The 15,446-nt window shown below is 36.8% G+C and overlaps 1 protein-coding gene across 1 annotated transcript in view; it reads left to right on the plus strand.

The window, feature by feature from the left end:
• LOC107680191 (glutamate receptor ionotropic, delta-2-like) overlaps positions 1 to 15,446 on the plus strand; it is a 415,350-nt gene that overhangs the window by 40,976 nt on the left and 358,928 nt on the right. Inside the window, exon 2 of the mRNA XM_016475981.1 lies at positions 5,351 to 5,506. Within this exon, the coding sequence (XP_016331467.1) occupies positions 5,351 to 5,506 (156 nt within the window). The remainder of the gene's footprint in view (positions 1 to 5,350; positions 5,507 to 15,446) is intronic.

Consider the following 15,446-nt stretch of genomic DNA (forward strand, 5'->3'; position numbering starts at 1 on the left):
CTATTTATACACACAGGAGGAGGGGATGACGAGACACACCTGGGAGCAATGAAACATCAAGGGAAACACCTGGGACAAATGAACTTAATCAGGACAGGAACAGGAAACTAACCAAATATGGGCATAGGAAGGCACATGGAGAGCAAGACACACACAAAACACGGAACAAAGTCTGACAATATAAATCATTTTCTCACTTAGAATAAATATACTTTATGCCTTAACACAGTCTCTTTGGTTAAGCTAGTTATGCAGCGTGGTCGGGACACCTGCACACTGGCATCCCATGGTGGGAATCAGCATCCCAACATATTTATGCAGGTATTTCCAGTAGAGGTGTCATCATTGTTTTAATATGGTGATGATGGGCCTTGTTAAACATAACTGCAAATAACCACAGCAGGTTGCCAGTCGTTCATGACAGTCTAATTAAATTTCACCCACGGCCCAATAAATGCAGGCACAGGCTTGAGGGTTGACCACCATACATCCTCAAACAAAAGCCAGAACAGCACCGTTTGTTTGCATGACGGCAGATGACAAGAGGTCCGCACGACTGCAAAGCAAAAATTGAGAGTTATTAATGGCTGACAGTGCGTGGCGGGCCACTGCCAGTATGATAAACAGTGCTCGGTGTTGCTGTTTTTATATCACATATTATATCAGGCCATTACTGCACTCAGTGGTCTGCAAAGCTCATTAATCCGCCTTGTCTCAGAGGTGTCACCGCAAACCAGCCGTCCTTTTTAGAGATGCGCCCCGGTGGCCGTAAATCTGCGCCTAAGATGCGGAATCCTCATGTCATCGCAATCTAATGCATCATCATCATCAGGCCGTGCCAATGGCTGAGTTGTCTTCATCATCACAAGTACCACAATGGGGGATTGGTGTTGCGAGTGCTTTATCCTTGTTTACTTTATCCTAACTGCTGTACTGAAGAGTAATGATCTGATTGACCTAAGAGGTCAAGCTTTGGCTGGTTAGTATGGTCTAGTTCAGATTGATGATTATTGATGGCCATACAAAAATATCTAGATTTTGTTATTGTGGAAGTTTTAGTATTTTGAAATGGACTTACACTACTAAGTTTGGAATATTGTGAAATGTTATTCAAATTTAAAAGAACTGTTTTGTATTTTAATATATTTATAAATGTATCTTTTTTTAGGCTAAAGCTGAATTTTCAGCTGCCATTACGTCAGTCTTCAGTGTCACATGATCCTTCAGAAATAATTTTAATGATGATTTGGTGATCAAAAAACAAACATTTCTTATTGCGTTTAAACCCATTCAAAAGTTGGGGGTAAGTTTTGGGAAAAAAAAAAATTAATGCTTTTATTCAGCAAGGATGCTTTAAATTGATCAAAAATAACAGTAAAGACATTCATAATGTTACAAAATATTTCAAATAAATGCTGTTCTTTTAATTTTTCAGTTAATCAGAGAATCCTGAGAAAAAGAATTGCAATTTCCACAAACATATTATTAGCAATGACCATTTTCAAGATGGATAATAATAAGCATTACTAATAACTGTGTACCAAAAATAATGATAATAATTAAGCACCAAATCAGTATATTATAAAGATTTCTGAAGAAGACTGGAGAAATGGCTGCTAAAAAACTAGCTTTGCTATAACAGGAATAAAATACATTTTAAAATATTAAAAAAAGAAAACTCGTAGTCATAATATTATTGTTTTTTTTACAGTATTTTAATCCAATGAATGCAGCTTTGGTAAGCAAAAGAAACTTCTTTTAAAAACATTAAAAAAAATCTTAATTATTCAGAACCTTTGGCCTGTAGTGCATTTCTCCCCCCAATCTGCTGCCTTTGACATCACAGCTCAGGATTGTCACTAATAAAGTGCCCATGAGAAAAAGTTCAAATTGCAAGCTTCCAGGCTATTTGGGCTGTGCCTTTGAGATGAATGCTAACGGATACCTCTCTCCAGGTATTACAGTCCTCCCAAGACTCACCAAAGAGAGTTTCCAAATAGCAATTTGTTTGCAAATGCAACATGTTTCTTAGCTCCATTACACTGCCACCCTACTTACTAGGGTTTGCAAGACAGGGTGAACTGCAGAGACTTTACACCCAGCTGTGGTCCTCTCAAACTGTCTAACAGTGACAGGCTTGACAGTGTGCACCAATATAGGGCCTCTGTCTGCTCTTACTGAAATGTAGGAGGGAAGAAGTCATCTTTTATTTTCTTCAGGTTATGGCAGTTCGCTGAGAGAGAACACATTGCAATAGCCGCTTAAGGCCAGTTATCCAAGCTCTTCCTCCAATAAATTTGACATTGTTTGAGACGATCAGTCATTGTCATCAGTGTGACAGAATTATTGTTGCATTGTTCCATGTTCGTAACCTTTTTTATAACAACAGTTGATTCTTAAATATTTTTGCGTTTTGATTGTCCTGTGCGTTTAACAATACATTGCTATTACTTGATTTGTGGCATGTCCATACCACTTTTACTAGGGGTTTTTTTACACTGTTACACTACTTTTACACTACTTTTAACTTGTAAATTGGCTCATTTCCACATACACCCGGCAAACCTGATTTTACACGGCATCTTTACATTTTCATAAACACATTGAAATGTAACACAAATAGTTTTACCGTTTACTACACTTTGTTATTCCTTTAGTTATTTACCTGTAGTGGCCATTGAAGGTAATCAAAAATTAGCACCAATTAGCCAAAATAAGCAAATTGTATCACACCAGGTACAAGAAACTGCTATTTGCAGGTTACAGTAAACTAATGCTATCAAACCAAAACTGGTTACTAGTAGTTAACTGTATATATAAGTTGCTCTGGTGGCAAGAAGTTGCATCAGGGACAGCAAATCGCTTATTGTAGGCTAATCAGTTTATGTTCTTATATTTCTATTTTGGATAGCTCCTTGATTAGCTGCCATTTCTTAATGCTGCTTCCCATTCCGATTTAATCCAAGAGGGTTTATCAGATTCTCTCAAAGGTCTCATCTCTTGGGACATGGCTAATTAAAGTTGGACCACCTGGCTAGGACCACCCATGTTATTGTGACCAGATGTTGTTATATAGTGACACAGAACTCTATGACTTCATGAAACCAGTTGCCCTTGATGTGTCTGCATGAACCAGAAAGAGTGCTATTTCTTTGCTCTTTGATTTATTTGATGAAGTTGTCTTTTGCCTCACAACTCAATTGCCCAAGAGCTGCAGCCTCTCTGACTGTTTAGAGCCGCAATCCAGCAGCTTGTAAATCAGAATTCGCAACTACCCTCTCATACTTGCGCAGACTTACACTCTCTCACTCATCCGAAGAAGAGAAGCCCCCACGGGATAGTGAGTAGGACTGATTAAGACAGGCAAGAATTTGATTCCTGTTGCTTTATTCCTCTTGAGAGTGGCTGCAGGATATTAATCTAGCCAGAGTTGCTTATGAGGACTTGCTACAGGCTCTTGAGCACTTTATTGTGGAATTACGTTGTGTTCTCAATCACGCTACCTAAGTGCTTGAGGAAGTCTTTGCTGCAATTTGAACAAGCATCTGTGTCCATTCAACATTTATTTTTTTTACTGTTTTTTCAAGCATCCTGAGCTGTCTGTCTTTTCTGTTGTTGTTTTTTTTTTAATGAAACAACAAGAAGGTTGTTGTTATTAACATGCAAGTTCTGAGCAAAAATAATTTTCTTAATGAGTATATTTGTCTTTTTTTTCCATCAAAAAATGTGAACATCCTTACAACAAGGGAAGTTAACTTGAGAAACAAATATGTAAGATATTGAAGGCTTGTTTTCAGCCTTCATCCAAACATTTTGAATTGCATTTTTTTTGTTTTCAGCATAAAACTCGCAATTTTTTTTTAAAGAAGAAATACTTTAAGAAAAATATTTGCATAATATGCCATTTTTCTTGTGAAATAAATCTCATTTTAAAGATGTTATTATTACTGGAAAACATGACAAAAATACTCATTAAGAAAGTAGTTTTTTGCAGTTACAGCAGATTCCCTAATTGAATTCTGAATTACAGATGGTTTTAGTTGGCTTGATCATAATACCCCCATCCACAGCATTCCCCATCGCTACGGATGAAATATGTGGCTTTAGAAGCTTCCACCTTAAGTTTTGTTTCTATGGCAACTCTATTCTGTCCTCAGATAAAAGATCCATTATGATGTTTTGCAGAGGATTGGAGACAAAGTGAGCGTTTTTTCTGAGATTTGTTTTTTTGTTAAAGGCCTGACGGTTTTCACAGGGCCCTGCAGGTAGTGTCTTGACTTGGCCTGTTCACAGCTGACCACATACTCTAATGTGATATGGGCACATTGACTATCTCCTGTGTGGCACTTATTGAAAGAGCACCAATTTGTCCCCACGTACTTTGAAAATACTCTGCTTCAGCCTACTTCCCACGTCCCACTGAGGGTTGACAATATTTTGACGTAGCTCTCATGTATACAGGTCGACAAGATTCAATTTCCTTGTACATAGATATACAAGATTCAATTTTAGGCCCCAAAATACATTTTTCCGCTGCAGCTGGATCTGTAGAGACCAACCAGTGTAGATGAAATTGCTTAGAGAAACATTTACACTTTGCCTAAGCTTTTAGGTACCTGACGTGCACATATGTACAGATCATTGCGTGTTTATTTATATATTTATATATAATTGTCAGTCTACAAATAACCCTTTACCTAAAAGCTGGTATATTCTTTTACCTCATCTAGGATTAATTTATTGAATTAATAAAGTAAGGTGCTGAATGAAGCCAGTCAGAATAATAAAACATTGATTTTTGGCACAGCGCTGCTGTCTGGAACTAATTTTATGTTGTTTATAGTGATGATGTTTGTGCTGTGCTAGGCTTTTCTAAATTTTTATTTTATTTTTCAGTATGTACATAGTCATTAATCATTTGTTGCTTCTAAAACATTTAGATAAGTATTATATATATATATATATATATATATATATATATATCTTATTAAAGTAACAAAAGTGATTTAGTCAAGAGCAGCGAGAGATTTTCTCTCTTTTGTTGTTTGATTAACATGAATGACAGACATATATATATATATATATATATCCTATATTGTTTGCATTACATCATCATCTTAGATGTGTTTATTACACAAGATACATGTACTCTAAAAAAATAAAAATAACAAAATAAAATGTAAATAAATAACATCTTGAGAGCTTCTATCACATGAGAGTTTATTTTGGTCAGGAATTGGATAAAAGTGCTACAGAGCAATTAGGATTCTGCTTAAGTTCATTTCAAGTTTCTATTTCTGTGTTCTGTTGTCAACGGCATGATAAATCTCCTCAAATCCTCTTGTTTTAGGGGCAATTTTTGATGAGTCTGCCAAAAAGGATGATGAGGTGTTTCGCATGGCGGTGGCTGATCTCAACCTCAACAACGATATCCTGGAGACAGAGAAGATCACTGTGTCTGTGGAGTTTGTAGATGGAAACAACCCTTTCCAAGCAGTGCAGGAAGGTATGTCATTTGATTATTTAAATCTGTTTTCAGAACATACTCTTGCACATTTCTGGACTCATCCCTTTTAAATGTGAGCCTCATATTAGAAGCAATTACAAAAAATGCCAATAATCTAATATGTGCCTCCTCAGTTCAATTTAAACGATACTTAGAAGGGAACGAGACAAATTGGGTGGCTGGATGAATTGATCATGAATTGATGGATTAAATTAAATACATCAGTGGATAGGTAAATTGGTTGATAATTCAGTGGTAGGTAGATAGATATGTACTGTAGGTTAGACAGATCAGTGAGTGGGTGAGTGAGTAGATAGATAGTATAGATAGGTGGTGGGTAGTTAGATAGGTTAGATAAACTGTTGGGTGAGTGAGTAGATAAATAGTATAGATAGGTGGTGGGTGAGTGGTTAGATATGTTAGATAAACTGGTGGGTGATTGGGTAGATAGATAGGTAAGAGAGGTGGTTGAGCAGATAGAGAGGTCAGATAAAATTTGGTGGGTGAGTGGGTAGAAAGATAGGGTAGATAGGTGGGTGGATAGATAAATATATACTGTAGGTATCTTAAGTCGGTGGGTGGGTGGGTAGATAGGTTAGATAAATGGGTAAGTGGGTAGATAGGTTACATAGATAGGTATGTACATTAGGTTAGATAGATCAGTGAGTGGGTATAAAGATTAGATAGATGGGTGGGTGGGTAGATAGATAGGTGGATAGATACTGTACATACAGTATATAGACTGCAGTGCATCATATACAAAAATACATCATACACATGAACTGGTGGGTACTAAATGTTGTAAACAGAGCAAATGTAAAGCACTTGTTGAGACAAACAGTTGTAGGCAGAGGAGTCAAAACAAGTCAATGTTTCATGCACACAGCGGAAAAATCATGGAGTCTTATGGCAGTAGGCAGGAATGACCTTCAGTGGCACCCTCTGTTACACCGTGGAAGGATCACTCTGTTGCTGTATGCACTCTTCATTTCAGCAAACATGCCTTGGAGAGGGTGGGAGACATTGTTCATGATGTTCATTAAGTCGGACACCATTCTGCTCTGAGCCACTACCTCCAGAGAGTCAAATAATGTTTGCATGAGACAAAAGGCATGAATAGCCCACATTTGTTTACTTGCTGTTAAAAATATACGTATTATGATGTAAATAGCTTGGCTGAACCTATGAAGCAGCTTAAAGGGTAAGTATGGCTAAATGAGGTGCCTCTTTTAATCACTAGAACAAAGTCTTGCCTTAGTCCTCCACTTTATATGCTCACTCGGCCTGACGTTATGCAATTGTCTGGATTCAACACTTTTATACTGAAGCATTCAGAGGTCAGCATTATCTCAGCCTCTAATATTTGATTTAAGATCAGTGGAATGATCAAATAATACCATGATGCTGTGGTTTCCTCAAATTAGTGCTGTTAGTTCTTGGAGCAGGGCCATTTTCTGTTATCCTGTAAGAAAAAAAGGACAGGTACAAGGCCCTTGGAACGCTGCCATTCATGCATCAGCAGGTTCACTGTGCGCTATACAATTGCAGAGTTAACTAGCACTTAATCTAACTTTGGCATCTTTCTCTGTTTCTCCCTCTCTCTCATATGAGAAAGTTTTATATGCTTGGTCTTATTTGTTCCTAGGTTTTGTTTGTTTGTTTTTGTTTTTTGCCAAACTGTTTCACTATACTTAACAATGGAGCAATAATGGATTGATCTGCTTGATTGTTTCAAACAGACCAGGAACTAAACTCGGACAATGTGTTATACTTTACACAGGGGGGAAACCACTAAGTCGGGATTATGTTGGTATGTTGTTTATTTGCATGCACTTTCTGCGTTGTTTTGGCACAAGATTCACTAAAGGATAGATAATAGTGCAAAAAGCCTAAAAATGAGTGCTTAGTGCTATTTGTGTAGCACAGTTCTCCGTCATACAGGTTGCTTCTAAGTTCCAGGTTGTGGAGGATCTAAATAGCATCATTAAAATGTGCTCAACTACACCGTGCATGGATATATGTCCCATCATGATGTTTATCTCCATTATTTGATCATCATTTTGATGAATTACTGCTGCCATGATCAACAGAAAATATGCACAAATACCTCTTTTCAATAAATGTCTGTTTACCGGCTGCTTAACATGGGTGGTAATAGTGCAACAGTAATTGGACTTGGCAAATGGCACTGACTGAGGCATGTTTGCGCTGAGAAGAATGACAATGGCAGTATAAATAGAGGCTAGTTAAGTTGGACTGCGGGTGGTTAGTGTGTTAGATGTAGGTTTATGAGCTAAAATGCCATACACTACAGAGGCGCAGTTGTGTAGAGGACATTTGCACGTATTATAAGTGACTAATGTTATCTATCACATTTTGCTTTTTTTTATTGGGCAAATCATCTCACATTTAATGATACAGGGCTTTGATTAAAAAAAAGACATAAAAATTGCCCATAAGTAGCATTACATGGCTGCTTGACTCATGCTCATTAAGTAACATCTCCTGTTTAGATAAGTTAATGTAAACATGCCTGACATTTTTCTGACTCTCTTTCCTCTCATTTAATTGTCTTTGATACTGTTGCGCTGGTTGGCAAGCATCTCAGCTTTTTGTTCTCCTTTGCATCTGAGTGTGGATGAATTCAGAGGCGCCATCATCCTTTTAGCCGCATGGAGTCTCAGAGGTGAAAGGAAGAGTGGGACATGTTGTAGTTGACCCTTTTATCTAATGGAGAGGCATTAACTAAGTACACCCTCTGCTATTGATGCTTCTTCTTGCTCACAGAAAGCGCTCCTCTTCTCCGTTTGTTATGCTTCGCCATCCTTTCTTTTGTTTGTTGGAAGATTCTCAGCTAGAGAGCCTAATTACAGGTGCACATGTGTTATGGTTCAGTATGAATGCAGACGATTCTGATTCTTATGGATGTATGATTCTGGACCTTGTTATGTATACCTCATTTGTTTAAACATCTGTTTATCTTCTCAAAGTCAGCTTCCTGCTATGTGATTAGATGAAACGCATCCAGAAAAGGTTGTCTCTCTTGTACAATCTGTTCTAGCTTGGAACTTTTTAACACGACAAGAGATAAAAAAAAAAAAACTTTTGTCATAGAAGAAGCCCAAGATTCGACAGATTTAATAAACTCTCTAATGCGTAGCTCAAGCTCATAGTGCATCTGTTTCCTATAGCTCTTGATTAATAAATGTTAATGAGGCAGAATTCAAAGAATTCACAATAATGAAGATCAGCATGCACACATGCTGCTACTTGTAGTGACTGTTGAGAAAGTTTCTGGTGAGAGTTATAGTTACTGTTAGCAATGCTGTGCAGAATTTATGAAAATGAGCAGAGACAACCAATGGGAGTGCAATCAGAGGCCTACAATAATAGCAAACAACAGTAGATAGAATTGGCAGCCACAGACTCTTTTTAAGAAGTCATGGTGGTGTGAAAAAATCTTTTTTGATCTTTTTATTTTATTTTACATTATTTTACATATATTTTTATGTGTATTTTACAAAGTTGTAATAATAAAAAAAAAAAAGAATAATTTACTAATAATTATACAATATATTTTTATGGAACTGATGGAATAGAGTTACATCTAAAAACATTTTTTTATTTAGTTTTGGCACAATTCTGGGTTTGTTGATATAGTTTTGATTCAAGCATCTTCTGTATTTTATGAATTGTACAAGATATATCTACTATCTGAAAACTGGCTTTTAATTGGGTTTTTCCCACATCCTGTTCCATCAAAATACAAAAAAATCAAAAAGAGAAAGAAAGAAAGAAAGAAAGAAATTTTTTTTTAAATGAACATTCTTTAGAATGAACTAGGGCTGCCCCCTAATAGTCGACTAACCGTTAGTCAACGAGAAGAGGCTTGGTCGACCAAAAGTCGCTTAGTCGCAAGAAAGAAAAAAAAATCCACAGGAAGTGGTGAGGTCATGCAGCAAGATTTTAGCTGGTGCCCCTTGCGCTGCCAATTCCACCACCGATCATTTACACAGATCTGCATAGCTTTATGACATAAAACAAATGACATATGCAATAAATCAGACGGTTGCACACAAAAAATAAATAAACTGAATAAATAAATAAACTGACATTAACTCAGCTAGCTATTTAAATTAGAGAATTTTATCATCCAAAGGCATCTACAATACTTAAATTAACATTTTACAACAATTTAAAACAATTTAAATCTTAATTTAATTTAAAGTTGGATGCACTGATCTTAACTTTTCGTGGCAGAATCCAGTACTGATATTTAATGTATTTAATTTGAGCAAAAGACAAGAAAGAATGAAAATATGAGTATAGGAAGAATATGGTTAGTTGCTTTATTAGCCTATATTTTGATCTAAATTAGACTGCATAATTTCAAAACCTGAAGCAAAAACAGAATGGTCTGACTTTAGCTTTGTGAAATTAGGCTTCACCAAACACACCTAACAGCAGATGGGCTGAATGAAAATGCAAATTCACTCTCTGTCATCAGGTGCATTGTTTCCCTGATTACCACTGTAAACACTAAATGCATTATACAGAGGCAAGATGAAAGGAAAATGCCATCTAAACTGTTTCTTAAGACAGTCAGTTCCCCTCAGAGATACATTCATACTTCGCACATTGTGAACAGTGAGCTCGCTCTGCCTGATAGTGCACCCCTAATTTAAAAAAAACGTAATTAATTTGGGCGCCCCTAGCATTTGCCTATTGTGCCTATGCGACGGGCCGGCCCTGCCAACAGGATGCGCTTTCTGCCGTCTCGGCCTCTGTGAACTTGAGTGTGAAACTCTGTGTATATTTCCCTTACAGACATGAAAAATATATCTATAGAGAGTGAAATGTCTACTTTCAAATGAAACAATTAAAATCAGATTTTTTTTTCTCAGATTATGCAATCCGTATGAAACTTTGCAAACTTGCAAATTAAGAATTTAGAGGAAAAAAAGGCGTAATTACCTTTTTTATTTTGTATTGTGTAGTAAACAGGCTTCCACAGAAAATTCTGTGATGCATGTACCACGAGCTTAAAAAAATCCTGTCTCTATGGACACTATGGAGCTGTGAAAATACCTTTCCTGGAAATGTTACAGTGTGTCACTCAGAAGACCTCCATATAATGTTTTCACAGAACTGTATACTGAAGCTGCCTTGCATCATGACATTGCTGTTAAAATGCAATCTGGTCCTTCGTGATAAAACTGATGTTTTTTATAATATTCTGCTAGTTTCTTACAGTATGTCATGGGTTTGACATTGTGATGAAGTGTGATGCATTGTGGGAGATTTTACTTTTCTTTATGAACAATGATTACCGTGACATATATAGTGCAGGGTCAGTTTATATAGAAATATACTCTCAAGAGAAAGATAAAGGGACTAAGTATAATTATGAGTGAAGATCTGAAGCTATTTAAACACAGCAGAACATGCATTTCAGACATTTTACATTTAAAAATACATAAAACATTAATGATTATTGCATCACTTCAGACTTTTCTTATAATGAGGGGAATTCTGAAGCAGAATAGGAAAATTAGAATTGAGGTTTAACAACATGAAAAGGTAATGTCTGGTGTTATTAATTTTTTAGAGGTAGGTAAAGTTGTCACAGACAACTCATCATCACTGTTTTTGTTTGCACTGGCTCTCTAAATTTAGCTGAGTCACATTTTAAAAACAGCCTATCAATTATTAATTTCTTGGATTTGACTCTAAATCTCTGTTGAATTGAGGCTTTTCATAATTGATGACGGATAGCAAGGTAAGCTTACTTTCAGGCTGGTCATCCTCTGCTGTTGGAAACCGCTGCAATTTTGTTTTTATTTAAGAAGTGTTTACTTAACTTTTTTTTTTTTTAATCATTTACTCCATAAATTAAGTAGGTTGATAACACTTATGGGAGTTACAGCTGTTAAACTCTGCTTTAGGATATTTCAAACGACATTAAAAAAAACTACTAATACTACTAATATCTTAAACTACAAAGAAGCCTCAAGCATCTTAAGTTAAAACTGCATGCCAGACACTGAAACTGAAATAACTGTCAACTCCTAATATAATACAGTAATAATGGGTGACTTAAACATGCCAGATTATTATTGAACTCATACCTGCAGAAACAATAAATAAAATTGTACTACTTACTACTACTTTTCTACTTTACTACTAATTTATTCATTTATTTATTTTAAATAATTAATTGCTTTTTTGTAAAAAATTTTTGGTATACTTTAGAATGCAGTGTTCTTAACCAGAGTTTTCTTCAAGTACATGTCACCTTTTATTGTTGTTCTTCTCATCCGGTTCTTCTATACGCACATCCTGATATTGCCTTTCATGGTCTTCACCCTCTAAATGCCCCTAGCCAGTGTTTCTGAGGTAGTGCCACAATCCAATTATCCAGCCTCTAATCAATGGGGGGTGTTTCCAGCAGTGAGTCTGACATTTGTAATAAAGCGATGATATGATGGCATTCTACAGCTGACAGCTGGGTAAAACCCTGCCACTGTGTTTTGGTGGCATCTCAGAGGAACTTGGCCTTCCAAATGTGAAGTTTGGCTCTTCTTCAATTGGGAAACTGGCACTTTCAAAGTTTCCCATGAATGATGGAGGGACATTTCTTTGCGCTTTTGGAAAATGGGGAAACAGCAGCTGGCGGAACGTCTCTATTGGACATCATAGGAGGGGTAGCCGGCTTCCTATTCCTGCTGAGAGCCGACCGTCTGAGCTGTAAGTGTGAATTTGGCTCGACTGATGGAAATGATTATTGCGCAGATTATTGTGAGAGGAGTCAAGCACTTGATGGACTCAAACACCAGTGTTATGCAAGTTAATTGGTTTTCGGATTTAATTGAGAAAAACAAAATTCAGGGGTTTCAGTTGAGTAAAATAAATTTGAGGAAATTATACTTTATAAACTGAAGACCGAAGCAAAGAATACGTATACTAGGGTGCAAGCTTAAAGGGATAGTTCACACAAAAATGAAAGTTCTGTCATAATTTACTCACCCCCCCATGTTGTTCCAAACCTGCATGACTTTATTCTGTGGACCACAAAAAAAAAAGAAGATATTTTGAAGAACTGATCTTGTCCATACAATGACAGTTTTTTCTGTTCTTCAAGCGTTCTTCAAAATATCTTCTTTTGTGTTCAACAGAAGAAAGAGAAAGAAAGGAAGGAAAATCAATTGATAAAATATAATAAAGTAAAATTATAATAAAGTTAAAGTTTGTGATTTTGCAGCACATTTTGAGCAGTAACGTTATTCATTCTGTTGACATCATCCTGACTTGAATGCCTGTGCGTGTGTGTGCACTAACTCTCCCATGCTGTGATTATCCAAAGCGTAGACACAGCTTTCAGTTGTCTGAAAAGAGAGGTCCAATCACCCTGGGGCTAAAGCGGTTGCCTCTTGCCTTCGCTAACCAGCCTGCCTCCTTTCATCAATTTTTTTCCCTTTCTGTCTTTCTCTCCATATACAGCTATAGCAGAAATAATAACTCTCATTTATTTCACAGATTTCCTTCTCAACCTCAATCACACTCTTTTCAAATCATTCCATTGGATTCTGTCACCGTAATGACACTTCTCATGCCTGATCCCCCTGAGCCGTTGTGTGAGAGAGAATTAGGTTCTCCTGACCAGACCGCCTTCACTCTGCTGGGAACCTGATTGTGCAAACTGCCGGCTGGCCTTCCTCTCCCCTCCAGCACAGAACCAGAATACAAATAAGCCTGTAGTTCCCTTCATAATGATTTGAATCACTCCGAGAATTATAATGACCTGGGCCTTATGAAAGTTTGTATTGATTCATTAGTGCAAGTCATGCATCTTTCCACCATGACTGCTCAAGTCTTGGCTTTCAGGCACACCTTCTTATTCTTCAGTCTTTGAACCAGTTTTGGACTGGTTGAGTACCTTTAAGTAACAGGTGGAGATTTCTAAATAGTTTTGGGCTGCCATTAATATAGCAATGCAACACTTTTTTTTCTTAAAGGATTAATTCTCAATTTATAATTTTGTTTGTTTTTTTTTTACTTTATGGATTTACTTTATCCAATATCTATTTATTTTTTTACATTTTGTTTATTGTCGTTCGGACAATAAACAAAAATAAATAAAATATACTACATTATTAAATTTATGCAGTTTCAGAAAAATATTGTGTGATATTATTTTAAAGACCATTTTTTTCCCTAAGTTGTATAATTGTGACCCGTGCTGGCAAAATGAGTCGGAATGCACACGGTCTAATATTGAGCTACAGGCAAAAGATGTGAAAAATGTCAGTTTTTGTCGAATTTGAGGTTTTCACAAAAATGAATTCATGAAGGCCTCGTCTAGCGATCCCAGTGCTTCAAATAGTAATTAAACATCTAAAATGATCTTTATTTGTACATTTTTTGAGAGGAGTACCTTTTTCTCTGCTCACTTCTGGACCACAAGTTGTAGGATATATCGTTGCAAAGCGCAGCATTCCAGCTTTATGAATATTCATAGCCATGACATGAGTCTGAACCAGTAAAATATGATTTTCAAACCCATGCTGATGAAAACAAAACGATCGAGCTGACTGCCATTTGCAAAGTGCGTGCGTGCGTGCTCTCTCCGAGAGCGCGCGATCTCCCTAAAAATTATATTATTGCGAAATATGTCTTGGCGAGATTCACACAAACATAATCTGTTATGTCTTACATGAAAGTTTAGTTAATGGTTGTGGAAAAATCTGATGTGTAACATTATATTTAGATCCATGCATTACAGTAGATCACAATTTTGATCTGTCTCGATTTTAATCAGACATTAAAAGAAAAGACGGAATTATTCACTGCTCTTGATTAAACTACAGTTTATTTGCATCTTTATTCTTATTTTTAATAACAAAGATAAAATAAAAGCAGCTATTGTGAGTAATAATATAGTAATTATTATTAAGAAAAGAATTGGAGGAAAATATGCAAGGTTGCTTGGTTATTTTGCTTTGGAATCTTCAGAAAACTTTAACTTGATTTTCCTCAAAATCAACTCTACTGACTCTATCGCCTTCAAATGGCTGTAGCTCAGTCATTTTTTGCCTGATTCCAACAAGTTATATATCATTTTGAAGGTATTTTAATGTGTAATGTGAAAATCATTTTTGAAAATGTGTTCATTCCAACTCTGTCAGGGTTCTGTCACTTCGGTCTAGTTTATTCATGGTTTTGTGATAGAGCCCTGACACTCCCGTCTTGTCTTGTTTTCTTGTGAGCACGCGGCTTCGAGTGTGCCCGAGCCATGCACTCTCTTGTCTGTGTGCCTTGTTTCATGTTGGAGCGTGGTGTTCGGATCCAGGCACTCATGTTTTGTTCAGATTCAGTTTCGGTTTGGTGTCGGGGTTCGGACACTTGCACTCCATGTTCTGTTTTGTTGTGGGAGCGTGCGGTCTCGAGTTCGCTCGGGCCCGTACGCTCTTCTGTCCTTGTGTCTTGTGTTGTTGCACGTAGCTCGTGTTTTCGGCAGCATGCTTTCATGTTGTCATGTCTTGTGTGAACACACGGCTTATGAGTATTCTCATTAGCTGTGTGTTTGTGTCTTGTTTTGTTCAAGCACATGGCTTTTGTCTTTGTTTTCTGTGTAAAATGTGCTCTCATGTCAATTGTCTAACCCCACCCATCTTGTTACCTGATTATTGGTTAATTTGCCCCATCTGTGTTTCCCTCATCACCCTCCTCATTTGCTCCCTATTTATTCTCCTTGTGTTTGCAGTCCTGTGCGAGTTCGTCGTCAAATGTTGTATGTGCCTTGTGTCCTGCCCTGGCTTTTCCAGCCTTGCCAGTCTGTTTTCCCAGTTTTTACAGTCTATGATGCTGACAAACAATGCTGACTCACAGCCTGTAAGTACGTTTTCATATTTAAAGGATTTGCCACTGACGATTCAAACGC

This window comes from Sinocyclocheilus anshuiensis, unplaced genomic scaffold (assembly GCF_001515605.1).
Source record: "Sinocyclocheilus anshuiensis isolate Anshui unplaced genomic scaffold, SAMN03320099.WGS_v1.1 scaffold13, whole genome shotgun sequence".
Classification (NCBI taxonomy): domain Eukaryota; kingdom Metazoa; phylum Chordata; class Actinopteri; order Cypriniformes; family Cyprinidae; genus Sinocyclocheilus; species Sinocyclocheilus anshuiensis.